Source organism: Marmota monax, unplaced genomic scaffold, assembly GCF_021218885.2.
Source record: "Marmota monax isolate L192 unplaced genomic scaffold, Marmota_monax_Labrador192_F-V1.1 WCK01_AAM20220418_F8-fsc00082, whole genome shotgun sequence".
NCBI lineage: Eukaryota > Metazoa > Chordata > Mammalia > Rodentia > Sciuridae > Marmota > Marmota monax.
The window spans coordinates 2,529,335-2,557,248 of NW_026695207.1; the positions used below are offsets into that span (position 1 = coordinate 2,529,335).

At 45.5% G+C, this 27,914-nt stretch overlaps 1 protein-coding gene across 1 annotated transcript in view; it reads right to left on the reverse strand.

The window, feature by feature from the left end:
- Adcy2 (adenylate cyclase 2) overlaps window positions 1-27,914 on the reverse strand; it is a 377,019-nt gene that overhangs the window by 103,110 nt on the left and 245,995 nt on the right. Inside the window, exons 5-10 of the mRNA XM_046430364.1 lie at window positions 16,257-16,405; window positions 11,397-11,508; window positions 8,627-8,754; window positions 5,084-5,242; window positions 4,062-4,194; window positions 2,540-2,716 (exon numbers count right to left, since the gene is read on the reverse strand). Of these exons, the coding sequence (XP_046286320.1) occupies window positions 2,540-2,716; window positions 4,062-4,194; window positions 5,084-5,242; window positions 8,627-8,754; window positions 11,397-11,508; window positions 16,257-16,405 (858 nt within the window). The remainder of the gene's footprint in view (window positions 1-2,539; window positions 2,717-4,061; window positions 4,195-5,083; window positions 5,243-8,626; window positions 8,755-11,396; window positions 11,509-16,256; window positions 16,406-27,914) is intronic.

Sequence of the window (27,914 nt, forward strand, 5' to 3'; positions counted from 1 at the left end):
TAGATGGAATTCTGCAGAGGGGATTAGAAAAGAAATGGCAGTTGATCCAGCCTGGAATGTATCAGTAAGAACTACAGTGGCATCTTTGGAAAATGAGTAAGAGACACAGCTCAGTAAAATTGGTCCTGGCTCTGCACATTAAGCAGACATAGAACTTTCTTAAGATGTCTGTACTGATTTCTGCTAAGGTGATAAAAGCCTTGGCACTGAACCCATCACAGATGAGACCAGAGAGCTAAGAAAATTGCAAAATCATGCAAGAGGTCCTCCAGGTTGTGCACAACTTCTTGTAACTGGAAGCTGTTTCCAGCCCAGTCTTAGATCAGGGATTTTCACCAGTATTGTCTCAAGACTGAAATCATTCCTGCAGTCCCACAGTCAGATAGTAAGGGAGATGATCACTCTAAAGTCAGAGAATAATAAAGATTAATAGGAAATAAGCAATCATAGCAAACATACACACACACAAACACACACACACATATTCAGAGAAGTAAGACCTTTTCCTTGACAGGTATACAAGAGAAACTACTTGGAAAACCATAGGCAAATATTTATAAATTATTCTTATTTCTTAAAAATCAACCAGCCCACCAAGTAATTGAAGGCAAACAATAAGTCTCTATGGAGACTGAGTTACTGGCCCCGAGCACAGATGATAAATGCAATACTGAGGCAAAATTTTCCAAATCATTGCTAATGCCAGCAGTATAAATTTTCATTGGCAATTGGGTACTAGGGTCATTAGGTAATTTTGCTAACAAGTGTAAATTCTTCAAGGCTCCAGGAGCCCCAGGGCTCTGCTTGGATCACTGTCTTCTTGATGATTCCTTCTGCTCCCATGGCCTCAAACATCACCTAAAATGGTCCTCTCAGCTCATCTCTAGCTTGGACCTTTCCTAGGAGCTCCTGATGTGCTTTTCCAATCATCTGTTTCCCCCCTGCACTTATTAAAAAGGTCTACCAATTTGAAGATGCCCATTAAAAAAGTCTTGAGTTTTCCATCTTATGAACCCAATCTTATCCTCATATGCATCGTCTATTCCCATGACACCACCAGTCTCTCAACTGCAGGGTTTGCTGCTCCCTCTCACACAGATCCTATCCAACACCAGGTCTCCGTTGCTCAGCTTTCAAATCAGACCTTGAACTTACTCCTGCAGCTGCTGAAACCTGAGCTTAGAAGGCATGGTTCCCACTTGGAATCCCTGCACTCTTGTTCTTTTTCCCAAGCATCAATCCATCATGCTTCTCCCTGTTCCAGATCCCCCACGACTTCCCCTTACACTGAGAAGGAGACATCAGCTCCTGACCTTAGCCTGTCCCCTCCCAGTGACTTTCGTTTGCTCGTCGCTAATAACTCTCCAGCACCCAGCCTCCTCTGTGCCCCCAGCAGATGGCACAGTCATTTCCATCTTGGGGACACTGAGTTTGCTCCCCTGCCACCTCTGTCCTAATTTGGTCCTCTCTTTCCCCGAGACCTCCCAGCTGTCCCACCAGGAGTAGCTGTCCCACCCTGTTCACTTCCAATGACATCACCAATTTCAACTTCATGGTGGTCCTCACCAGCACCTGAAATGACCCTACTCATTAAATGTTTTCCTACTTATGGTCTTTCTTTGCCTACGAGGATGCACACTAACCCTTATCCTGGCAGTATCCCCTGATGCCTAGCTGATGGGCAGTCCATGTTGGATCACATTTTTTTTTAATTTAAAAAAGGATGGAGGCAAGTTGAGAAAAGATATAATTAAGACAAAACAAGAATGCTTGATTGGGGTGTCATTGTAAGATGCTGGGGGTGGGGCAAGGGAGAGCAGAAGCTTCACTTTCCTGTGACAGCCTGGCATGTTGCTTGGCACCAGCCACTGAGAATTATTATGTAACATCTTTCTTTCTTTTTCTTTCTTTTTTCTTTTTCTTTTTTTTACTCAACTGCATCCATTAATGCCATTATACATGAAACTATCCTCAGGGCTGATTTTAGGATCCAGTCATACCATTGGTACTTTCTAAGTGCCTGACTGTGTTTATTTTTCCCTGCGTCTGTTGGTCCACTTCCCATCTCCCTTTCAGCTGTCCTACTGTACTCATCCCTGATCTAAGGGGCTCCAGAGCTTTGCTCTCGGTTGGAAGCTGGAGTGAAGTGAGCAGAGCCCCAGCAGTGGAGGGTGTGTGGCTACACAGAAGGTCTGAAAGCGCAGGCTTGGCACAGTCTTGGTAGTGCTGCTTAGGCTGGAGCATACCCTGCCTTTATCTCCGTATTGAGACGCTCAATGCTTTCTGCTTAAGGACACCAAAAGGAAACTGCCGAAAGAACAGCTCAGTTGTAAAGAATGCTGTGCTGGGTTATACAGTTGAAGGGCAAAGTCACTGTGTGTTAGAACCTGAGCAATGTGGCCTTGGAGGTCACTTGCAGGAGGATGGTAAGCCGGCTGCACTGCAGACCAGAACTATTCTGGCAGAGATGCCCAGCTTTTTGTTAGGGAACCCAGCTCTCCCCCAGCACCTAGCGCTTTGGAGGCAGCAGCGAGCTCACCGTGGTGCTGATCTTGCCGTTCTCAGTGGTCATGCTATCCCTGTGATGCAGATGGGCGAAGGGCTTGGCCGCGCCCCAGGACTCCAAGTACCGGGTCATGCGGACAGAGGCTCTCATCTTGGCTCCGTCCAGGGTGTGGCGAGGCCTGAAGAGGTGCTGGGGACTCCGTCGCTCTCCCTTGGGACAGGAGACAAAGCGTCACACCTGCTGCACCACAGCCCCGGGCCTACCTACTCCTTCCTGCTCCACCCTCTCTTGCGGACCCAGCTCCTCCCGCACTGCCCAGCGACTCTCTTTGGCTTCTGCACTCAACACCTTCAGTGGGACAGGGGAACAGACTACCTGAGCTGAGTGACTTTATTCCAGAGAGTAAAACTCACCTGCCATTGTAAGGTAGGAAAAATCGATAAATGCAATAATGGACATTTTTTATAAAGTAAATTCTTCAACAGAACGTGCTGATCTGCCTTGGCATTTTTATGGTTGTGTTCTTCTGATGTGGTAGCTGGCTTTGGGGTGTTCCTCATGCTAAGCTGCCTTCCATGAACACAGTGTTCTTTGCACCCAACTTTGCATCCCTCTGTCACCCCACAGCTCTGCTGCTTCACCTCATCTACCTCCAGATAAATCGTCATGCCAGCTGGAAGTTGGTCTCCCAAGGGATGCGATGCTGTCATGAATGAAATCCACGAACTTGATCTCGATTTTGAGATATTGGTTTTCATGGTTCAGCAGTCTTTCTTGCTGAGACGTCACCATTTGCTAGCTGTGGGAGTTGGGGGCTGTTACATAACCCCTCGGATCTTCTGAGTCTTCTCTCTAATTGTGGTACTGCTCACTTGGCAGGAAGTGAGAAGAGTGAGCAGAGCCCAGGGCTCTGAGCCCCTGGCTCCTAACCTGGTGAGGGGAGCTCCTCCCTGCTCCTAGGGCTGGCCTGTCTTCCAGGTGACGGGGATTCTCTCGGTGAGCAAGGAAACATGTAGACACACATACGCACATTCTCACCCAAATAGATGCCTAAGATTTGCTAATCTTAAAAATGTTTCTTCCCTTCCTTTTCATTATGTCCAACCTATTTCATCTCGTTGGATTTCTTCATCTTTTGAAGGCAAGAGTAAAATGTTTTCTCTTAATTCAGCTTCTCCACTCATGGCTCTCCAGGCTGTGACCCCTTCGGGGCAGCATCCACTGACATTGACACTGGTTGACAGGGACCAGCAAACACAGCCGCCCACACCAACACCCTGTACCCCCACCCCGCCACACACAGCCCCCATGGTGCCCCCTTAATAAACACCTGAATTCATTCTTTCAAAACATCACTCATGGCTGAGCCACTAAATGCATTTGAAGTCTTTTTTTTTTTTTTTTAACCATACAATTGAAGTCATTTTTGAGGCAAAGACTAGCAAGGAATTACACCGGTTCTTAACTAAAAGCATCTATACCAATAATTTGCCCCTCCTCCCTTTTAATCACAGAAATAAAAGGCCAATCATAGACTCTTCATAATGGTACTGACCTTGGGGTTGATTACGAAGTAGGTTTTCACCAGGTGCTGTTTTAAATAGGGGTCCCTAATGTCACCATCTCCCTCCTCCACTTTATAAGCTCCATTCAAGTGCTCCAAGGTGACAGAGGAAATGTGAACACGTCTGAAATTCCACATTAAAAGCACAGTCAAGATATGAAAGGACAAATGTGAACAAAGGTTTTCTACTTGTCTGTGATTTCAGCAATTTCTCTCCAAATGAAGGAGACCAACATGTTCTTGGGGGGCTGACTGTAACTAGAGCCTACACTCCATCCACCACTGCTTAGGAGCGCTTCCTTGAGGCCTTGAGCTACTGCGATCTGACGCTTCTCTGCACTCACAGAATCCCGCAGGGGGGCTGCAGTGAATTACAGCAGAGAAAAAATGTGATCATATTGAGTGCTTGCATGTGAGGCTCTCTTCCAAGGTGTTTAACAGAAATGCTGAGCAGTGTCAAGTGTGGACTCTCGTCTCTGGGCTTGTGCTCATGGCTCTCCAAACCACAGCCCTCGCACTGAGGCTCCTTTGTCCATCTTCTAACAAAGATGAGTGGGTGCCACAGTTGATCATTTTGATGGTGCTGCTCTCCCAGGCAGTGTCCAGCCCTGGAGAGACACCATGTCTGGACTGCATTTTAAAACATCATTATCTCAGTCTCTGTTCATAAATATGCAAATGTGTAAGGGCTACAGTTAGGTATCTGATACGTAGTCCTGGCTGTTGATGGAATCAAGACTTGAAAGTTTGAGTTTTTGTTTTTGTTTCTTTGTGGGGTTGGGCTTGGAACCCAGGACCTTGCACATGCTAGGCAGGGCTCCACCACTGAGCCACATCCCCAGTCCGAGAATTCCTGTTTATCTACTTATTAAAAGAAGCCACTGGACATGAGTTTTACGTGACACCAGTGTAGCAAGAGAAGTCATCAAGGTCAGAGCAGGTACTAGTCTGTTGACCTGTCCCTTCTAATTGTGCTGCCAACTTGCAGACAGAAATCCAAGGTTTGGCCTTACCCGGGGACCCCTCCAGCTTCCATGTGGTTGGCCAAGGTGACGTCATGTGACCACACGTCATACTGCCACTTCTGCAGACCAATCACACCGCACAGGACGTTCCCTGAATGCACTCCCACACGCATGTTGATGTCGACTCCGGTAGCATCTCTCACTTTCCTAAAGAGAAGGGAAGTGATGTCACAATTCAGTCACATCCTCTTCTGCCTTCACTCTTGGCCAATTTCCCTGGCATTTCATTATTCAGAATCTTTTAGGTTGTCAGAAATGCTGCCACGAATTCTTCCTGTGGCGGGAGATGGCTGCCCTGAGCCAAGAGGAAGGGCTCTTCTTCTCAGCAGCTCCCAGATTGGACCCTAGTTCTAATCTCTGGCTGGTAAGGCCAGATCAGGCCAGATCATGGAGATGACCAAGCCCGCGCTTCAACAACACGCATGAAACTCCTGGTTATCCAGTGCTGCCCCCTGCTGTGCTCACTGCCTCAGAAATGCCTTAGACTCCATTTGCAATTCTAGTGCTTCCCGGGGTGCATGCCCCCAGTGAATACTCTGCTAACAAGAGAACTCAACACAGATAGTTTGGTAATGACATTAGCTTGAATCAAGATTTTTTAAAAAAATCATGAGATGAAGCTTTTACAATTGTGCATATTCTTTAATCAAGAAGAGAAGAAATGCTATTGAAAAGTTTTAATAATGCAAGACATATCCTACAAAAGAAATTAATTTAAAAATTTGTTTTAAACACACTTTAGGGCTTTATTACTAACTCCTTAACAGACAAGTGAAGAACTTCAATAGGGAAAATGGAAATGCCGGGCAATGCTTCTTCATTTCCTCCAACTAAATCCATTTTTCATTTAAAGTTCTGTTGTAAGAGGAGAGTGCAGGAAGATGATCCTGGCTGCATGGGGGAAAGCAACCCCAGAGAAAACGTGGAGGAAAGCAACAGGTCTCAATGCACACAGCGAGGAGAAAGAGACTGAGTCCTAGTGAGATGCATCATTAACATCCCGAATGGCACAGTGGCACAGGCGAGGCCCTGTGATGAAATGCACCACTTGGGCATGCCAAAAGTGATAAAGGAAACAGGCCCATGATGCAAAAATAAGTGGTTTCCTGGGGGGGGGGGAAGTATCCTTCCACAGCTTAAAAAATTAAAATCCTAATATTCATCCCCACCCATGGTTCAAGAAATGAGAACACAAATGAGAGAGAAAATGGCACAAAGAATCATGTGAGAGGCCACAAGAGTCGATGAAGGGTGCCTGGGACTTGTGAGATGCCCACTTTGTCCCCAGCATTATTGGAGGTGTGACCGGACAACCTGTTGTCAGCCATAAGACAAGAAGGTGACACATGATAGAGGGAGGAAGCTGAGTCCCTTTGTCAGTGGGTGGCAGGTCACAGGGACACAGAGCCATGGTATGATTTGAAAACTGAGGCGAGCAAGCACTGGGGAATTTCCTCAAAACTGCCAGCATGGCTGAGGGTGTGGACACAGTCAGACAGGGCCGATGCTTCAACCATGAATGGACAAAGGAAACACGGCCCTGTGTCTGCATGAGGGAAGGCTGTCCTGCCAAGAAAGCCTGTGCCCAGGGAAAGAAGCCAATGCCAAAGGAGAGACACTGCACGATTCCACTCAGGGGAACCACCTAAAACAGGCAAATTGGAGACAGAAAATAGTGATGGCCAGGGGCTGGGAGGGGGCGTGGGAGTCACTACTTCCAGGGTGCAGAGCCTCTGCCTGAGCAGTAGAAGGTTCTGGAGGACGTTGTCTGCACAACATCTGAGTGTACGTATGTACGTCAGCAAATTGCATATGTGACAGTGGTATAACCCAAATATAACCCAAATGTCTCAATATATAGAAAACAACATGTGACATAGACATAAAATAATGTAATAAAAAGGTGTTTCTTATAAACTGGGACAAGCCATGAGTATTCTTCCTCCTTAAAGCTCTTCAGCACATTGAAATAACTTTATGTTATGCAAATATAAAATAGTTAATTTGAAAGCAGAAATCAAGCTTCAGAGAAAAAAATGGATAGTTTAATTCAAAGTTGTTGATATGCATAATTCTGCCCTTCATAAAACTCTTTCCCACACTTGCTTGAAAAGAAGATCGAGAAAGATACTTTTCTTCAAGGAAAGTTCTTTCCTCCAATAGAACCCATTTCACCTTGAATTTCAAACCAACCCTGGGGTTGCCTCCAGAGCAGGTTATAAATTTAAGAAAACATATTAGTTCCACTGATTGGATTCATGTCTACCTAGACACATGGAGTCAGAGGGGTTACGTTAGAAAAAAGTCAAAACGATATTTTTTTTTGTGCACCACGCAAAGGACTTATTTATGGGAATAAGCAAGTAGAGAACGGTCATTTTCCACGTAGCACATGCTGTACAGGGGAACGGAGTCCCCAGCGACTACTCCTCCCTTCTCGCTTTACTTCCCTCCCATTCCCGTTCCGCCCAGTGGTACCACAGTGGTCTGCTGCTGAGCTTGTGGATCTGGATAGAACATGGAGGTCTCTCCTCCCCTCAGGGAGATCGTGGCCTCACGGACTGAAGCTGGGGCTCCTTTTACCTTCCTGGGTCAGCACTGAGAAATGCACCTGCTAACATTTTAGTCACTTCAACATGTGGTCAGCATACACGATGGGCAAGCAAGTGACCCCTGGACTTTCTACTTTCCTCTTGGCCTTACTTGCTCTAACTTTGAGACAAGGAGCTAGAACATCGAGTACTTTTTTCAAGTCTTTTCAGATTAAAAAACAAAACAAAACAAAAACTGTGGAGGGTAAGGAAAAAGCCTCTTGACTGAGATGACTCAAAAATAAAATGTCCACAAATTATGCAATCAGCAAACAAAAGATATTATCATTTAAGAATAGCTTCTACAAAGGGCTAAAGAAAGATGATGGTATTGCCAACAAAAATCACCTTTTACCTTTTGTTTTCCCAGTATCTGCCAATGGTATTGATATTAGTATCCAATGCAAACCTTCTCTAGATGTACAATAAAATAAACTATAGACATAATGCAGACAACAGATATTGATTGAAACTTCATTCATAGAGCTGAGCATTGTTGACTAAATGAAGGAATTCTGGATTGCATTTTTATATTAATTGCAGTCTTTGGTAAAAACCACTTTTCTTTATAGTTTATGTAATCATATTTTTCATCAGAAATTGGAGAGATGCCACAGTGCAGATTTTTCTCCTTGAGATCAAAGAAAATACTCAGAAATTTTAAAAATCACCTTTGAAACAAACAAAATAGCGTCTTCCCATAAATTTCCAATTTAGTTTCCATAAGGCTGATAATGACAATAGCAAAAACTTACAGAAGTTTTACTTTGGACTGCACTACTCACATACCAACAAATGGGTAACTGCATATTTATATTTAAATATACAGCAATGCATTTAGCAACAGTAGACAGAAAAATAGAAATAGATTCAGGTGAGAATCACAACTCAAAATGGTTAAATGTCAAAGAAAAAAAAAACCCTTAAACAGTGCACTTACTTTATGGCTTCACACATATCCAGTCCCATTTTCACGCAATTCTTGGCATGGTTAGGGAGAGAGATAGGAAGTCCGGAAACACAGTAATAGCAGTCTCCTAAAATTTTAATCCTCATGCACTCATTCTCCTGGAAGAAGAAATCACAGAATCCATTTGCACCATACACTGGTGTGATGATTCAGTCACCGGATGCCATCCAGCGCTGGTTCTACTGACACGGCCCCGGCAGATGGGGCAGGTGGGAACAGAAATGAGAACTCACGCTTCCCTTCCCTGACCAGCAAGAATGGCCGACCCTCACCCAATGCTTATTTGGAAATAAGGAAGATCAAGGGGAAGAGGAAGAAAAAGGAGAACAGAGAAAACTTCACACTTAATTAGAAGCAGAGGAGGAAACAGTAGCATCATTCTCTTCAGTTTGAACATCTCCAAACATGGAGGGGGAAATAAAGCATTTGATGCAGAGCAGAATCTTTCAGAGCAGAAGGTGATGGCCAGAGCTCAGCTCGGTGGGACTTAAGAATCTTATGTCATTCTCCGTTAGGCTGCGGTTTTCTTCATTAATTTTAAACCTGAAGCAGATTGTTACCTGTAGACACCAGCATCTGATAAACATCTTCACAGCCTAATAATAAGCCTCCATTCAACACCGCCAAGTAATTTAAAATTCAATTCTGATTTTAGGCTAAACTGTTTCAATATAAAGTTTGAACAACTCATTTTTTTCATGACTTGAGTTGTTTTTAGATTAACTACACTCATATATGCATCAATCTTACATCCCATCCATTTCTAACCTTTTCAATCAGCATATAGACTTTTCAGCAAAATAAAACAAAAACCAAAGATGTTCCAAACACAAAATTTTTCCTTTGATGCTAATACAGGTTTGTGTATAAACTGAACAATTTCAAACACCATCAGAAACATGACATCTTTTTCCTTTTGAGCATGAGTTAGATTTGACATATTTCTTTCCCCAATATTTGAAGATTTGACATATTTCTTTCCCTAATAGCTCACAAGCTGTGACATATTTTTGTGCTTATTTATAGTACTATCAATTCCAATAACAATATCATAAATAAGAAAAAGGCAAACAATTACTTATTAGCCAGGCTGCCCTCCCACACTCCCTAAATAGACATCCTGGGTGTAGAAAGCATGAGGGTTAGCAAGAGTGCATGACAATGATTTTGAGTCTGTTGGCTTAAAGTGATGAGCTTCACACACTGTTTGTTCAGTTGTCTGGACTACCTTTGCTGATGGCACTCTCTATGTCCATGTTGTCCAGCTGTGAGCCATGAACTGGTGTCCAAAGTGGGCTGCCATTTTGAACTACAATGGATGGACCAAGTGTACCCAGGCTGGACTCAGATTTTGCCTAGACATTCCTCTGTTCCTTTGGTTAGAGGAAGTCACACTGAGTACCTCTGCTAAGCATAATCAGTGGCATTCTTCCAAATTTATACATGACATTTGTCCCAATACTTGGATCTGATCTTATGTGTCAATAGAATCCATGCAATTAGTTCAGATTAAGTCATACCGGAGTAGGGTATGCCCCTTTTCCAATATGACTATTGTTACTACCAAAATGGAAAATGTGGACCCTGAGACTCACAGGGAACAGAGAATATCCTGTGGACAGTGGAGTCATGCTACCACCAGCCACAGTTGGGATGTTTCCTCCTGCCATGACCAGGTATTCCAACAATGATCTCTTATTAATGAAAAACTGTAGGTTATTTTTTAGGTTTCAGCTTTTTTCTTTCCATAAATGACCACCTATAAAGCTCAGCCCTTCCTTGTGTGGGTGAAGGAGGCAAACAGAGCTATTATCTCACTGATTCTTAAAAGTCCCCAGTGAGAGCTGCCAGGCAGCCTAGGGGACAAACTTGGGAAGCTGCACCCAAGAGTGATTTTGCCAACATCTGCAGGCCAGATTTCTTCCTAAGACACTTGGCTGGAATGATCTGTATTGTTAAAAAGTGAGCTCAACCACACAGCAAACTAAATTTAGGACCATCCCTTACACATATAAGTAACTGATAAATAGGCATAATGGACTATTTTTTTTTTTAGAACAACTTATAGAATTAGGCTGATTGGAAATGTCTTATGGGAAGGAAAGAGCTGCAAGTCTCACAAGCAACCCTACAAGTTCCAACAAGCAAGGTTCAGGGCAGTTTTAGATAACCTCTATAATCTCCTATGTGGACTTTCCCACCACAAGCACATGCCAGGCCAGTCCTGAGCTTGCACCTCTGCACAAGTGGCACACCAGGCTAGGAGAACACAAGGTGGCAGTAAGTGCAGGGCTTGCCCAGGGTATTGTCCTATTTTAGGTGGTCTCCAGGGTCCCATTGACAACATGAGCACAGGGTAGCTATGGTGGGTAGATGAGCTAGAATGACCTCAGCAGCCCCTCGACTTGGAAATGCCCCTGGAGTGCCTCCCAACAGCACCGGGCCGAGAGAACAGCAGTGGAATCTCTTTGTGCTGAATGGCTTATCACGTGGAGCTGATGAACACACAAGCAGAAGCTTCAAAAATGGGTGAAAACGTGAGAATCTGAAACCATGGCATTTCATATTCTGAATACGGGCTTGAGACTCATCAAGGCTCAACAGCAAATAAAACCAGCCAGTTTTACAAACGACGTTCCTGAAGGGTGCTTTTTTGAAAATAGTGAGATATGGATAGTGGGATCGAGGGAAAGGAAGCCGGGTCTCCCGCGGGCTCTCGGGGGAGGGAAGCCCTGCTCACCTTGGCGATCTGGTCGAACTTCCCAAAGAGCTCATTCAGCATGTGCACCAGCTCCCCCGGGGAACAGTCGCTGGCCAGCCGCGTGAAGCCCACGATGTCGGCGTACAAGATGCTATGGGAACACGGGGTGGGGACAGACTTAAGGCTTGGCATTTGCTAAGAAAATCATGACAATTTTTCCATTACAAGAGTATTGGGACTTTTATACTTTGTATTTTCATGAGAAAGATGTTATTTTCTTGGAGAGAGAATGTATAACACTTTTGTTAAATTGCCCATTTAAGTGCTTTCTTAGTGTCCAGTTTTTGTAGTTAAAATGAAGAATTACTAGGGAGAGAAGTCCCACCTCACCCATGTGCCATGCTGACCTCTCTCTGGTCACCTTTCCTCATGTTTATGTGATGCCTATATCCTAACTTCCATCACACCTGGGAAACTCTGGTGACGAACTGAGCATGCTACTACTTGAATTGTTACATGATGTATATAAAACACTCCTAAGGGGGAGAGGCAAATAGTAAAACCCAATCCTGATTGGAGTGCTCCAAGGAAATAAAATGGAATAATGTTTATTTATTTGTTTATTTATTTACTTATGGTACTGAGGATTGAACCCAGGGGACTTTGCCACTGAGCTATATCCCTTGTCCCTTATATCTTATTTAGAGAAGGGTCCCACTAAGTTGCTTGATTCTCGCTAAGTTGCTAAGGCTGGCTTTGAACTTGTGATCCTCCTGCCTCAGCCTCTTGAGTTGCTGGGATTACAGCTGTGTGCCACCAGGCCTGGCAATAATCTTCTTTTTTAAGATAAAAGACTACTTAACAAGTGATTCTGGAGTACTTGCCACCTGCCAGGATGAAGCAGACACGGGATTTCTTCCTGATCTCAGAATTCAGTTGGCTTGGTGCATCCAGTGAACAAAGGCATCAGTAAATGCCTACCTACACTCTGGTAAGCTCTATAAAGGAACATGGCAGAGAACCGGGAAAGAAAGCTGGGGGTGTGTGGATTACTTGTTGAGGAGTCCAGGGTCGTCACTGTGGGGACTAACTGTGTGGTCCCCTCCTGGGAGGAGCAGAGGGTGGAGGCTGCTGTGAGATGGCCCAGGCCTGTGTACAGGCTTAGAACAGGGACACACAGCAGCCACGTGCATGACACTACCTTTCCTACACAACAGCAGTTCTCTGACTTGTGGAAAGTTCTTATAAAGAAACCTAAATTCCTCCTGGTACTTGACATTGAGATGGAATATGCTCTGGCTTAAGAAGCACCATGAAAGAAAAATAATGAGCATTACATAGTCACTTTTTGTTACTTTTGATTAACAAAAGCAACACACAGAAAAGAACAGGGCTGGGCACCTGGAGAAACTGCAAACTTGTACTTTGCTGGTGTAAAGGTAAAGCCACCAGAGAAAATGACATGCTCACTCCTCAAAGCACTCGATCGAATAGCAGGGAATTCAGCTGTCCCACCTCTGGATGCACATTCCACAGCTCTGGAATCAGGGACTTGAACAGACGTGCACACAAACCTTCACAGCTGCTCTGTTCACAACCGCTGAGACAGAGGTAACCTGAATGCCCATCAACACATGAATGGGTAGAAAAAACGTGGTGTATACAGAAAAGGGGAGTATCGGCTGGTAAAGGAAAGGAAATTCCAACACACGCTGCAACACTAGAAGACATCCTGCTAAGTGAGAAACGCAAGGTACAAATGGCAAACAGTGCATGATGCCTCCTAAGTGAGGTCCCCAGAGTAGACACACCACAGAGAAAGCAAGCAGAATAGGACCACAGGGGCTGAGGGAGGGGTGTGTGGTCTTGTTGCTGAATAGGGACAGATGTTCTGTGTGGAGTGAAGATAATGTCCTGGGGTAGAGGGTAGAGATGGTTGCAGGACATTATGCATGTGTTTAATCTCACCAAACTGTACAATTGAAATGGTTAATATATAAATGTTATGAATATTTTATCACAATAAAAACAAGACAAAAAATAATATAGCACCAAGCAACAGGGGCCCTGGCAGATCAGGGCAGGACCTCTACTCCTTGAGCTCAGCACAGGCCTTGGCTTCACCTTGAGAGATGGACAGCAGCACAGGAGACTTCTGATAGTTGTAGGAAAACCAAGGCTTTGGGGTGCAGCCCTCCATTCTGCCCAGATGACCCCTAGATCCACTCCTTCCTCTCCCATGATCACATGTAGAGACAGGCAGGGACGGCTGACCCTGAGCTGTGGTCCAAAAGGAAGGATTAAGTCTGCCCATTCAGAAAAGAGCGTCTGACCCCCAAGCAGAATCAGGAGGCAGCTGACTCTACTTCCTCATGTTCACAAGTCCACAGTGCTTCCTGTGGTCAAGCTTTTGGAGGTCAAAGCAGCCTGTGATGAGTGAGCTGTAGATACCTTAGGCAGGTGTACAGGTTATTTGGTTGCAGAAAATTCTAAAGAAATAAGCAGGCTGGCAGTTCTGAAATGTTCACAAATTGTGACCTAATGTGCAAAGAAGAGAAGAACAGGGTACTATGGGGCCACTCAGGAAGGAACCTGACCAGGTCAACCCTATTGTAAAGGTCCCTCTGGCTGTGCATCCAGAAGCAGGCAGGTCAGTTAGGACCATTTCCCTGGAGTCCAGAAGAACCCTGTGGAAGGGCTTTAACAGTTTATAGTGGGGGGCCGGGGAGAGAAGCAGACAGATGTGGAAGGAGACGGACCCGATGTTGTTATTAATTGGATGTTGGTGGGATCATCTGGGAAAAGGAAGCGCAGAAGATGAAGACTAGTTTCTGGCTGTGAAATGGGGTTTAGGAACCGAGGTTTGCACAGATCACAGCAAGCTTTAGGGGAGACGACTAGTTCATCATGGGTTGTGTTAGTCTGATGGTGCTGTCTTGGACAGCCCAAGCCTGGGTAGTCCTGTATAGGTCACATGTCAACCTCATTTACAGGGGGATTAAAGTCTTGGGGGAGGGCTGGAGAGAACAGAGGAACCTGAGAGTGAGTCGGAATATTAACTTTCCGTCTGGCCACACTGACCTATAGGAGAGGCTAGACTCAGAAAGCCACAGAGGAGACCATGGAAAAGAACAAAGGAAATGAAATACCCTGGAGATCAAGGGACTGCAGGACCAGGTCAGAGGGGTCAGAGTACCCACGTGGTCAGTGGGATGCGGATGCAGACCAGCTGGGAGGAGTTTGGCAAGTTAGTTCTGTGGCCTGGGGGTTCCTGAGAGTGGCGACTTCAGCAGGGAGAGAAGACAGGGAGGCCATCAGAGAGTGCAGCAAACGCTTTCTAGGATCTGAGCTAGGAAAGAGAGGGAGTTAGAGAGGTGGACGGTGCATGAGATTAAGGGAGGTGTGCTTGTTCCTGCTTTATTAATTTCATCGAACTTTTTTAAAGTTATGGTCAGTCTGTGAACATTTCAGAACTGACGGGCAAGACTCAGGGAAAGGCCACGGAGAATCAGGACGCAACAACGCAGCGAGGTTTTACCCTGATGCCGTGTTTAGAGAAAAAAAAAAAACAGTAAATGCTATTAACAGAATAAAAAAAAATTTTTTTCTTGAATGTTTTAGCTCCTTAGTTCTGACTTGACTGATTTCTCTATAATCTGTTTTCCAAAGTCAGTTTGTTACTGTGTGTTCACATCTTTGTATGCTTGGGTCATGCATACTATTGACTCTGTAGAAGTTTTCTAAGATCTGACGTCAAGGTAAACTTATCCTTGCAATGTATTTAGGTTTTAGTTAAAGTTTATTTTCATCAAAGCCTTGACCTAAAGCAGCTGGTCCTAGAGGCAGCTGCCTGAGGTGGAGAATCTGGACTCAGGGGTACACTGGCCAGATCCCAATTCTTGTAGATGCTCAACCAATTTCAGCTGTGGTGATGTTTGAACTATTGATCAAGCACCCTCTCTGACAACTCAGCTAACACCACCAAAGCACCACAAATGAGGTGGATACGTGCACAGGTTACTTATTGAGATGACTATTAACCTAGCATAGAAAGTACCACATCAACATAATCAGTGAATCGAAGAACAAACCCCCAAAAGCAGAGGTACCAGAATGGGTGGGGTATGGAACCCAGTGATGGACCTGGCTCTGCAGGGACAGGAGGGGTCCCCTATTCAGTTTGAGATGAGGGCCCCTCACAGGTCCTCTCTAGAGGTCAGGAGACATGGAAGCCTCAACATTGTTCTTATCATGTGAGACGGAATGTTAACTTTGGTTGAGCATCTACTGGGACAGGGATCAGCTGGTGTGCCCCCGCATCCTGGCGCTGCCCCCTGGACCAGCTTCGAGGCCTCACAGTTCTGGCCACAATCGTACGATGACAGAAGGTTAGCTTCCCAGGTGCTATGATTCCAGGGTGACTCCCTGAGAAGCCAGTGTAATCAACCAGCCTTTGCACAGCAGAAACTTCATGATGAATTAATTAAGCTGCACATCAGTCCCCTGTGGCCTCTGTCACTAGTTGTCCATCACAGAGGCCCTGCCCCCAAAAGCCCACCTTGGGACATCAGTCCTTGTGCCTGGAGAGCCAGGGACACTCCCTCTCATCGTACTGCAACCTGGCCTTGGGGTTAGGACCCACTGTCCACCTCTCTCCCTCTGTGAACAATCACAAACTATGGAAGGCAACTCTGTCCACTAAAGAGGACCACATCACATCTTCTTATCTTAAATCTTAATGGCCCAAGAGGCTCAGAGGGATGAATGGGGTGGGACCTGCTCCACCTGTGCAGAACCAACAGCTAGAGAGGAGTGATGCTGTAAGACGAGGCTCGCAGGGGGAACTGCCCCTGACAGGCAGGCGGACCCCCACGCCGCGGAGGGCCTGGGCATGCGTACCTCACGTTGGTGTGCCGTTTGACGTACAGGTTGTGGAAGTTGTTTGTGTTTTCCATCTGGCCTGCTTTGGGGCCTTGCAGCCTCTGGATGATCTCAGCTTTCATTTCCATGGCGATGTGAGCTGGTAGCAGGGAGAGCAGAAGCCGCTCCTAAAACCAGGGTGGGGGGCGAGAAAGAGTGGACATGTTTCAGACAACTGTGGAGACAGCCAAGAGGTCCTGGAAATCACCACTGACCTGGAATGAGGCCAACGTGGGACGATTTCCTACAAGTGAAAATATAGATCCTAGAAATGCATATTGACAGAAAAAAATCAAGTTTTCTGAGGTCAAACTATGCTATTATGTTATTTATTATTTTTTAAGGTCTAAGTATGAGTGTTTTTCAGCACCAAGAATAGAGAAAGGCAAAGCTATTTCCCCAAGGATATTATGTATCTATTTTGATTATAAAATAGTGAAGCAGGAATGATATTAAAATCCTAGAAACTAGTGGTCAGTCTAAGATAAAAACGCTCATTTTTGCCTACTTGTTCATTTGAGAGATGAAGTGCAAGGTTTATTGCACATTGGAAAGACAACTAATATTCCACACGTCCTAAAAAAGCTAGTTGCATATATTCCAATATTTCATTTCCTCTGTGATGAGGACCCAGTATCCTTTAGAGATTCAAAATTATTATCAAAATGAGTAGAAATATTAGCCTCTGCCAAACAACCTTTTGAGAAACTGCAAGCAGAACACAAAGACGCAGCATACAAGCTTTTTGTGAATCTTTGTGTATTTCTCCAAATTTGGCAAGTCCAGTAAGTAAGAAATACTCACGTGGCATACTGTGCTTGCTTTAGTATATACTTATTTTAGTTAGGGTGGCATTGTCCCAGACTCTTCAAGAAAAGTGCATTTTTAGAACAATTATCACAGAAGTGCAACTTTGAAAGTTTGCAGTCATTCTAGAGGACTTTTGAAGGTTAATCTACTGCGTTTAATCCCCAGCGGGCTCTCCAGGGTCTGTGTCAGTTTGTACAGATGGTGGGTGTCCTTCTGGACTTGGTCTGGAGTCCCCACAGTGGGGCAGGCACACTGCTTCTGGTGGTCAGAGCTGGGCCATGGGCTGAGGCTCCATGAAAACCCTGCATTTGGACATGGTGAGTCAGGACCCTTTCCCTTAAATTTGTCTTTCTCTGCTTTTGAAATGCCTAATGAAGGAAAAGCCCAATATGGCCAGCTTTTCAGCCCAGCACTGTCCCCTCTGCCTCCCTGGGAGGGCACTGCAGGTTGCTGGGTTTCCCCTCTGCCACTTCCTGGGTCTTAGCAGAGGACTTGAGCATCTGCCTCTCCTGTCCTGCATGTCCCTTAGAGGGCCCAGCAGGATGGAGTTCCTATTGCCACCAGTGACAGGCCCCTTTCAACCACGGCCTCCCTCCCTGTCCACTCCCTCACTTTTGCCCCCAGAACCACTCCAAGTGAACAACTGCACCAACATCCTGTCTTGGGGCCCAGTTGGCATAAGCCTAACAGTGACATTTCCAGGCCTCGTCCCTCCTCCTCTTACATTCTGTCATAAGACTATGCCAAACCCCAAAGAGCCAGTACCTCCCGAAAGACACAGATTCCATGACCAAAAAAAAGGAGAGTCAAATATAGTAATTCTCTCCTACCCCCAGTCTCATTTAGCATCCAAATATAAATTATGATCTCCATTTTAAACCCAAATGGAGAGGACAACTAACTTTTTATAAGTGGCTAGAAAATATATAGAAAATAAAATTCATATGTTATGTAAAGCAATTTGTTTCTTTTGTTGTACTTAAGAATTCGAGTGAATTTAGTCTGCAATAAAGATTTTGGGAACAGCCAGCCAGCCGCACCAGAGGCTTCCGCACCAGAGGCTTCCCCACCACCTTGTGATTCCATCAGCAGAGGGCACAGCCTCTGGTTGGGCTCAGGAGCAGGACCCAGTCTCTGTGCCCATCCAGGGCGGGGCCACAGGAACCTCAGGAAGGATTGAGCTCAAAGTGGTAAAGTCAAAACTCTTTCTTTTAAGTTTGTCTTTCTCCCCTTTAAAATATCTCTGACCTAAAAGAAAACCCCAATATTACAGACTTTTAAGCTCCACAATCTTTCCTTTGCCTTCCCAGGAAGTCACTGGAGAAACAAAAGCCCAGTATTCTGGCACACAGGACAAATTTCAACCCAATTGGTAATCTGACAAGGTTAATATTTCCATTAATATTTCAGCTTTTTCTAATGTAGCTGCGTGTTCTGCCAAATTATCTGAAAGCAGCACACAAATTTAGGTGCTTAATATGCCAGATATCACTTAGCGAAATTATCTTCCAAAGGACAATGGACAAAGTCCTTCAGGATACTTTCGGAAAGTCAAGTTGTCCATTAAGCTGATGGATGCACACCCCACTGCTTCCTCCTCTTGTTAGAAATGCTTGTGTAACGACAGAGAACTGATTCTGGCCTATTCAAAGTTTATCCAGTGAGTAACTTGGCTTGGTTTGGGGGTTTTGTTTTAACATGCTCTTTTATAAAACCTCCAATTCTTGTTCAATAGGAATAAATTTTTTTCCTAGGACTCATTTTTTTTTTTAAACTGGACCTTATGAAAAACCTCTATAGTGAATTTAGTAAATTTCAATATTCTGTTGATCAAAGTCCAGGGCACTCTGAGCTCCAAAGTATTTTGAATATAATGATGCAAAGCAGATACAACAACTATATGCTGTTTTTTTGTGGGAGAAGGTTGATAGAAAAATCCAGTGTAAGCAAAGAGGACCTGTGCTTAAATTTTGAGCTAAGGCATAGTGATGTGTATTATACCCTGTCCCTTCAATAATCCACACAATAATAAACCTTTAAAGTTGTTGCATCTTTCAAAGGGAAGATAATGGTGAAATATTCCTTCCATAAAAATTTGTAAATTTTTCTTAGCCAGAATGTTCATCTGTAAGTCATCATTTTAAGAGTAATTTGATCCCATCAGGATGCCAAACCAGCACAATGAACAAAAGGGGTGTTGTTATAAATTCTTCTCTTTACCAAAAAGAGTACCTACCAGAGCGGCCAATATCAGATCCCGAAGCAGCTGCTGGTCCCTGTGTGGCTCTAACCCTGCCCTGGGGGAACTTAGTGCCTACGTGAAAGGGAATACTAAAAGCTCTGCATTCTGAAGTTACCTGTGGGAATGGGAAGAGGACGCACCAGGACTCCCCAGCTCACATCAGCTCACACCTTCTCTTATGGTCTCTCAGAGCCAGGCATCCTCAACCTGATGCCCCAGCCTGCATCACCAGCAGATCCCCAAAGTACTAGTGCTTTCTAGTAAGCACTGCAGTGTTGCTGCCTCCCCTTACCAGACAAGCTCCTGTCTCCTAGGTCCCTTCTTGGAGTGTTTGCATCATCACTAGTCAATCACACACACTGAGTACACTGAGTACTCCTGTTTGAAAGGTCTTGCTTTGTGTTCCTTTGACGAATCATATAACAAGACAAAACAAAGAAGCCATCATTCTTACATCAGATGGGGAGCAGCTTTTCACAGTGGAAAGAGCTCTGGCATGGGAGACGATGCGCGTCTTCTCTGCGTGCGTCTTCACCTTTTCCCTGCCATTTCAATCAAATCACATCAGCCTCTGAGCCCCAGTTAGGGTGTCTGGGAAATAGCCTATTGAGTAGGGGGGTCGGGGCCTCCACGTCTATGTGGATTCCAGCACTTCATGTTACCATGGCTGGTCCTTTCTGGAAACTGACACCCCTGTTTCAGAGACAACCACATCCTGCTGCACATGCCTGGTAATAAGTGTCCCACCAAGGACAGAACCTAAGCAATCACACCTCACTGGTGGGTTCCAACAGCGAGTGCAAGTTCTGGAGGACAGGGGAGGCCTGGGGAGGGAATCCAGAGCAAGCCTGCAGGGAGGAGGCTGCCCATGTGGCTCGGGAAGAGCACCCCAGCGAGTGAACAGGGAGAGGCGAGGGGCCAACGCCGAGGTGAGACACTTGTGGCCAGTGCTTCTGCACCCATGAGGAGGAAAAGCTGCCCTGATTACCTCACCATCTAGGGAGCTCGAACACACTGTGCACATTAAAATCAGTATGCACTTCAGAAAATCACCATTCTCTCTTGCAAACAACAAGTTCGTTCATTGCTTGTAGAGCTGGTTTTCTAATTCAAAAACCCTGGTCACATACTATAGTTTCATTGAAACAATTTTCACAAAAACCAGGTGGCGAAATAGAGATAGATAAGGATCAGAGAGATTCAAGTGAGGCGGTGGTCACCTGGGGCGTCCAGATAAACCTTGTGCCTTCCAATTGTAGGACCACAGGCTACTTTCCCCACCCATTCTGATTTGTAAGTTCACGGAAACAACCAGAGAGCTTTTAGAAAGCACATTGTGAAAAAAGTTGGAAAGAATGAATTTACCACTCACATGTAATTCCTATCCAGTTAAAAGAAGTTAGAAGAAAGTGCTAATCAAGTTGAATTATAAATCATATCTATAGTCACTGATGACAGTAAATTGGAATTTCCAGACTTGAACTGTTTACCATCAACTGTCAATTCAATTCTCTAAAATGCAGCCTCTAGTGGAATGGAAATCATTCATAAGGGCAAAAAAATCATTCAGTCCTCTGCTGAGAGATAATGAAAGCTGATGATGCTTCTTAGAGCCAGTAGAGGGACACCAGGGCACAGCAGGCACTCAGAGCAGGAGGACAGCTGGGGTCTCATGAAGTCTGAGCACAACACAACACCGCACCAACATCAATCACTCGACCGAAGGGGAATTTCATCAGACCAATAAGACCTCCACACTCAGACACCATCAAGTGAAAGGCACACCAGAGTGAAGCTGACCTCATTAGACTTGCCCTACAATGTCACCTACCCACAGATAAGGAGACCCTGAAATGACAGTGCTGATTGAACAACCTTGTGGAGAAGACGAGTGAGACTGGCCACAGTCCTGGATGTGGACCAGAAATCCAATGCATAGTGTCCAGGCGGCCAGCCACCACATTCTGGAAATGCCTCTGTGAAGAAGGTCAAGGTGGGCATCACCAGAAGGAGATGGTTAACGAGATAAACAGCAGCGCACGTGGACAACAGATTGGCCGAAGGGTCTCAGGAGCAAAATCAAACATTTTAACATCCAAATGTGACCCTTGAATGCAGCCACATGCTCTAGGAAATCAGACAAGTGACAAAGTTATATACATACAATTCTTGCAGTAGACTGAATTGTTGTTATGAAATATGGGCTGGCCATCTCTCCTATCCCTCCTGTGTTATTTTTGTTGCTGTGACCTACCTGACCAGAGCAACTTAGAAGGGGAAAAGTTTATTTTGTCTCACAGTTTCAGAGGTCTCAGTCTAATTGCTCAGGGCTCTGCGTGAGGCAGAACATCATGGTGGACAGGTGTGGTGCAGGGGCGCGGCTCAGCTCAGGGCAGGCAGGAAGCCCAGAGACAGGAAGATGATGGCAACAGATCCAGGCCCCAAGGCCATGCCCCCTGTGACCCACTTCCTCCAACCACATCCTACCTTTTTATACCTACCGCGTAGTAGTCCATTCAAATTATTAATCGGTCAAATGCATTAGTCCACGGATGAGCTCGGCACTCTCATAATCAGGTCTTTCCACCTCTGAATATTGCTGCATGAGCTTTTGGGAGGACATTTCAGATCCAAAGCATAACACCTCCCTTGTTCCACTGATCACAGACTGGGCCAGATGACCCCGTCTAACCAACAGAATGAGGTAGCCGTGATGTGTGCTCCTTCTATGCATGAGTTTTAAGAGCCTGAGTTACGACTCACCAAGCTTTTGCTTCCAACTTTTTGGCACCAGCAGTGTCCTACATAGAGACTCTTCACGTTGGAAGGTAGCAGCCCATCCATGCTGGACAAGAACAAGTGGGAAACCATTACTCTTGCCAGCCACATTGATTTGTGAACAGTACCCACCACATTACACTGTAGCTTTGGGGACAGACGCAATGTCTACAGTGCTGGTCACACTAACCCTTGTCCTCAGTCCTTGTGTGCACAGGATTTTCACAGCTGTCCTGACGTGGTGGGATTTAGCTTACCCACTTGTGTAGGTCTCTTCTTCCCTGAGCTGAACTTCACGGTGCAAGCTCTGGGAAGCTGGGCTGTGAACCACTGATCCCCCCACCACACACACACTCACACACACTTACAACAGAGGAGGCTGAGGCCACCAGCCTGTGACACACCTGCAGGGCAGGTTGTCACAATATTGAAGCACCGTGCTGCCAACCCCTCGAAGTATGCATTGCAGGCCTTGAAGGAGAGGGCTGGGCCCAGGGGATGCGGTTGCTTCAAGTGGTGTAGGAAGCACACAGTACAGGAAGTGCTCCTACCAAATATGAGGGCCTTTCTGCACTCATTTACATTTCTTCTTCCACAGTAAAAAGCACGAATTACTTCTCTGAAAGATATTCTCTGACTGAAAGCTGAAGTAGTGAGAATTTACCCATTCTAAGCCTGGGTCTCAGGTGTTATTCTACATACACATTGTTATTGTCCATTTTCTCTAATCAAAGTCTTACTTCTCACTGGATGCAAGAGCAATGGGTATAACCAGCTGGCCTGGGGTTCCTATTTTAAGAATGTCCCAGCACAGTGCCACCATCCTGGGAAGCCCAGGAAGATCAGGAGAAAGCACACCAGCATCCAGTCCCAGGGGCACCTCCAGAGTCCCCTTGGATCCTCAGGAGACTTGGGTTCTCCTCTGTGGTGTGTAGTTCTGAAAGTCAGGAACTCAATGTAACCAGAGTGAGCTGATGGGACGCATGAGGTGGGAGGAGGGCAACAGAAGGGGTCGGTGCAGGAGGGGACTGGTCCTTACGTGGTGCTGCTCATTTTTGCCTGGAAGGAGGTCTAAACTTTCATGTTTGGGGCACCTGGGGTTGCTGACTGAAGAGCACAGACCTCTCTGTTTACATGGAAGTGGACCTCTCCAATTGCTCCTCAATTTCAGATCTGACTACTTGAATGTGGGTTCTGTACTCTCAGTTCAAAATTCATTCTTCCATTCAATACATATGTTTCCATTGCTTTCCATGTACCAGTTTCAGGTCTAAGGCATTTGTAAGTATTATCCCACTTAATTCTCCCAACGGCCCAGTGAGCTAGGTATGATAATTTGCTCCATTTCTACAGGAAAGGTAAAGACCAAACAGGTGATGTGAACTGATTATGTCACACTTCAAGGAGGTGATGTAGTTGGAATTTGAACCAGGGGAGATGGTTAGTGGTGAGCTTCTCTTAACTAGTTAACTAAATTATGCACAGGAAAAAAAGACAACATACATGAATAGACCCAAGAATAAATAGCATGCTTCAGTTAGCAACAGGGATCGTTATCCCACACGATCCCAATGTGATCGAGTCTCTTAATTTCCAACGGAGACAGAGGTCCTTTCCTTTGACTATGCTGGGTTCTTAGGACAAGTGTCACTAGCTTTCTGCACCTTCAGCAGCCCCCAGCCTCTTCCCCTCAAGCCAACCCAACCTAGGCCAGAAGCCCTGCCTGAGCAAGCATCGGGTCTTTCCTTAGGGTGTGGATGTTCTAAACTGCACATACAGTGTAGTTTAAAAGAGTTGGGGCACAAAGTATATCGAGCTAATATCCAAAAGCTTTTTGGAAAAGACAATGAACCAAGGACATTTTTCACGTTTCTCTCCTGAGCACATGACTGGGCCCTGAAGAGGGTCTGTGCATTTTCTCCTCTGAATGCAAAGTTGCCTCTTGGCCTAGGAAGTGAGCCCAGGATCCCCCAGCACTGTCAAGATCTTAAAATTTGCTTATTTGTCTCCATGTGACCTCCAAAGACACAACCCAGGAGGTAACACCCTCTAAACATTCTGCCTGTCCTCAAACACTGGTTGTCCCCTGGGGCCCTGAGGGAGTTGGGGCCCAGCGATGTGCCTATCATTTCTGCACAACAACGTTCTGTGGAAAGAATAATAATGAGAAAAGAGAGGCAGCAGAACTGCACTAATTCCCGCTGCATTAATCAAGCCCTGCGCTGAGCTTCCTCAGATAAAAATTAAAGATGCAAGCAGCCTTGCACCACAGATCTTCACAGCACAAAGCTGAAGGCCACCATAGTCACAGAATTTTTTTCAAATGGAACTTAAATGAAATGACCATGGTTCAAACTTCTCTTAGTCGTGAGTGTGTGTGTGTGTGTGTGTGTGCGTGAGAGAGAGAGAGAGAGAGAGAGAGAGAGAGAGAGAGAGAGAGAGAGATCCAATGCCTGACAAGATCATCTCAGATGAGGAAAGGTTTATTTTGGCTCATGCCTGCAGAGGTCTCAGTCCACGGTTGCTGACTCCGTTACAGAAACATCATGGTGGAAGGGCTTAAAGGAAGGTGGCTCAGGTCATGGCAGCAGGGAAGCAGAGTCACAGGGACAGGAAGGGGCCAGGGACACATATGATCCTGAAGGCCTACTTTCTCCAGTCACACTCAGTCCACAGTGGCCACCCACAAGTCCACCCTAATTATTAATCCATCTCATAGACTGACCATTGGTGAGATCACAGCCCTCACAATCTGTCCTAACAGGGCTACCTGGCTGCTTTGGGACCATGCTTTCAACACATGAGCTAGTAGGGGACAGTCCATCTCCAAATCATAACAAAACTCAAGAATAAAATCTCTCTTTCCAGGAAGAGTGGCACGTGACTGCAATCCCAGCTGCTTGGGAGGCGGAGGCAGGAGGATCACAGGTTCAAAGCCACCCTCCGCAATTTAGGGAGGTGTGAGCAACCTAATGAGATCCTGTCTCAAAATGAAAAATAAAAAAGGGCCTGGGGATATTGTTCAGGGGTTAGACACCTGTGGGTTCAATCCCCAGGTTAAAAAAAAAAAAAAAGAATCAAAGCTATTTTCTGCTTCAATTGCCTGACCACATCCTGGCTCATGTGCCTAAGTGAATCTTCATATACAGGATATTTCCAAGCTTGATCTTTGTCTTCAGAAAACTCATTCCTAGCAACTGAATCATAGATTTCTTTCAGGGACTCCTCCTTCCAAGTGTCACTGGTAGTTTTTTCTCTAGAGAATTGTATGACATATTAGTTTTAAAAAAGTGATTCTCATCCAGGATCTTATCCACCTCACTACCTGACAATGACCGAGCCCCCCACTGTGTGATAAGACACCATGCACTACACCACCACCTTCCTTTATTTCTTCCTCCTCTTCCCTGAGGAGCACTGTCCCCTGGGAGCTGCACGGCTGGCACTGCCATGTCATAAGGTCACCCTCTCCAATTCTTCAGACATGCTTCCAGTCACATCCCCTCCTCCCTGACAGCCGTCCATCCTGTGGGCCCCCCATCTCCAGCTGGTTCAGCACTGCATGTTCACCCTGGCAGTGGCCCTTGGGCTCTACCAAAGCCACCTGTCCACATCAGGTGTGAGTGGACCAGAATGTGCCCTTTCCATGTATCCGCCCAGTCCAGACCCAGAGCCTAGCTTGAGGTGGGCGTTTGATAAATGTTCACTGGACAGATACAGGAAAGAGAGTGTGAATGTGTGACCCGATGCCTCATTGCACTGTGATCAAGATCTCCACCGAGAAGCTCACACAATGGTCTGAATTTTTAATGACAGAAGTCAGGATAAAGTCTGGCCCCAGCTCTGGCACTTATGACATGGGCAGTGGCCAGCTTAGGCTAACTTCTAGGCCCTCAGTGTCCTTGGAGCCTGAGAGGGTCAACGTCCATTTCTGCTGTCTCTTTCCGTTGTAGGTCTCTTCCATTTCATCAGGTGTTGGGAGGGACTGTGGGGTGACCTTGAACTTGGCAACACAAATGGGAACATATTCCGAATTCTGGGTTGAAAATTGTTGCAAACCTGTACTTGTTGTTACTAGAAGAAGTGAGGGAGAGATGCACGAGTGTGTGTGTGTGTGTGTGTGTCTATGCCAAACGCATGTATGCTTTTTAGTTTTGTCATGATATGCATTAGTGAATTCTGCCTGCATAGATTTATAGAGGAACCGCAAAGAAGGAAGAGAGTATTAGTTCACGTATTTTCTTGAAGCCCTTCTGATTTCTGATCTTGCTAGAGCTGATGAGCGGCACTCTCCTGTTTGGTATTCTGCAGGTGCAAGACCAAGTGCTCATGTAAATTACTCGGGTGAAGGCTCCTCCTGTGTGGCTCCTGCTCCCCGGATGATGGAGGTGCCCAGAGTGCGGCATGGGAGAGCCCAAGAGGGAATGAATCACTTATGAACCCAACGGCAGCCCTGCTAGAGTGAAAAGCAGGCAAGGGTTTTCGTCTTCTGGTTTGGGGTTTTGTGTTGTTGTTTTGTTTTTGCCAGAAAACAAAAATTGAGATCAGCATGGGAATGAAAGCCTCGGCAAAGGAGAAAATTCTATACTAAATCTGAAAAAAAAAATCATAGTTATTGAAGAATGAATAACCACATCACCATATGTAAACTTGGAAATTTTCAACTTTGTCATGATTATGAAAATATATTGTCAAACAGTAACAGTTTGTTAAGAGTATTAAGTTTTCACGTACAGAGCCGACGGCTGGTAGAATGCAGGGATGTCTACGGAAAACCATGTGCTGTTCTCACCAGCTGTGCACACACACTGACTGAGTTCAAGCTTTGCTTATATTGGGAATGTATCTCAGCCATCTATTGCCACAAAATCAATTCCCCCTCCACCAAACTAGTGGGTTGGAACCACGATGGCTTTCCTCATGGTTCTCCTCATGGATTGGGTGCTGGCTCCTCTGCAGATCGTCACGTGACTGTCTTCTGCTGGAGCACTGGCCAGGTCCTTGAGATGGCCCTGTCTGGCAGTTGTTGCTGGGAATTTCCTGGGCTTTGGTTTCTCTCCCCAGTTTGGCCACTCATTCTCCTAGCCTAGGTTACACTGGCTTCCATCCTGGTGGTCTCAGGGTCACTGTCCGAGGAATTGGAAGGAGATCTCAGGTCCTCATGTGGCTTGGGATCCATAATTTGCACAGGGTTACTTCCCCATTCATATTAGTCAAATTAAGTCATCAGCCCTTCCAGATTCCAGGATGGAGAAAAGCTGAGTGCATTTTTCCACTGGACACAACAGGGAGGACAGACTCCTCCAATGTTCATGGTTCCAAAGGTGAAGTCATTTCTACGGTGAATCTGGAGGCTTCACTAGAAGAGAAGCCCCAGGAATTGGTAGTGCAGAAACTCTGAATTCAAGTCCAGGCTCAGCTCTCTTGGATCCCAAGGTGACCTTCTGTGAATTCTACTGGTGTCCAGTTCTGTCTTCACTGACCTCTCATCTGCTCATTCTTGTCTGAACACTTGGCCCAGGCTGGACTTACACCAGGTAGGATAAGACAGAAGACCTGGGCCTTGGGGAGGAGATGGGATGGCCACCATGTTTTGGTCTAGCCCTGCATTTTGGCTTCTACCAAAAAGTAACACTTGACAAATAATTCTTAGATTTGCCTTAAAACAAACATGATAAAGAGTGGAAATTAAGCAGCTGTTTACAAAAGCGATGAGTCATTTCCCATTTATTTTGAGATTGGAGTAGTCATGAATCCATGTGCATTACAAAGAATGCTTTTTAAAAAATAACAAAATCCTATTGACT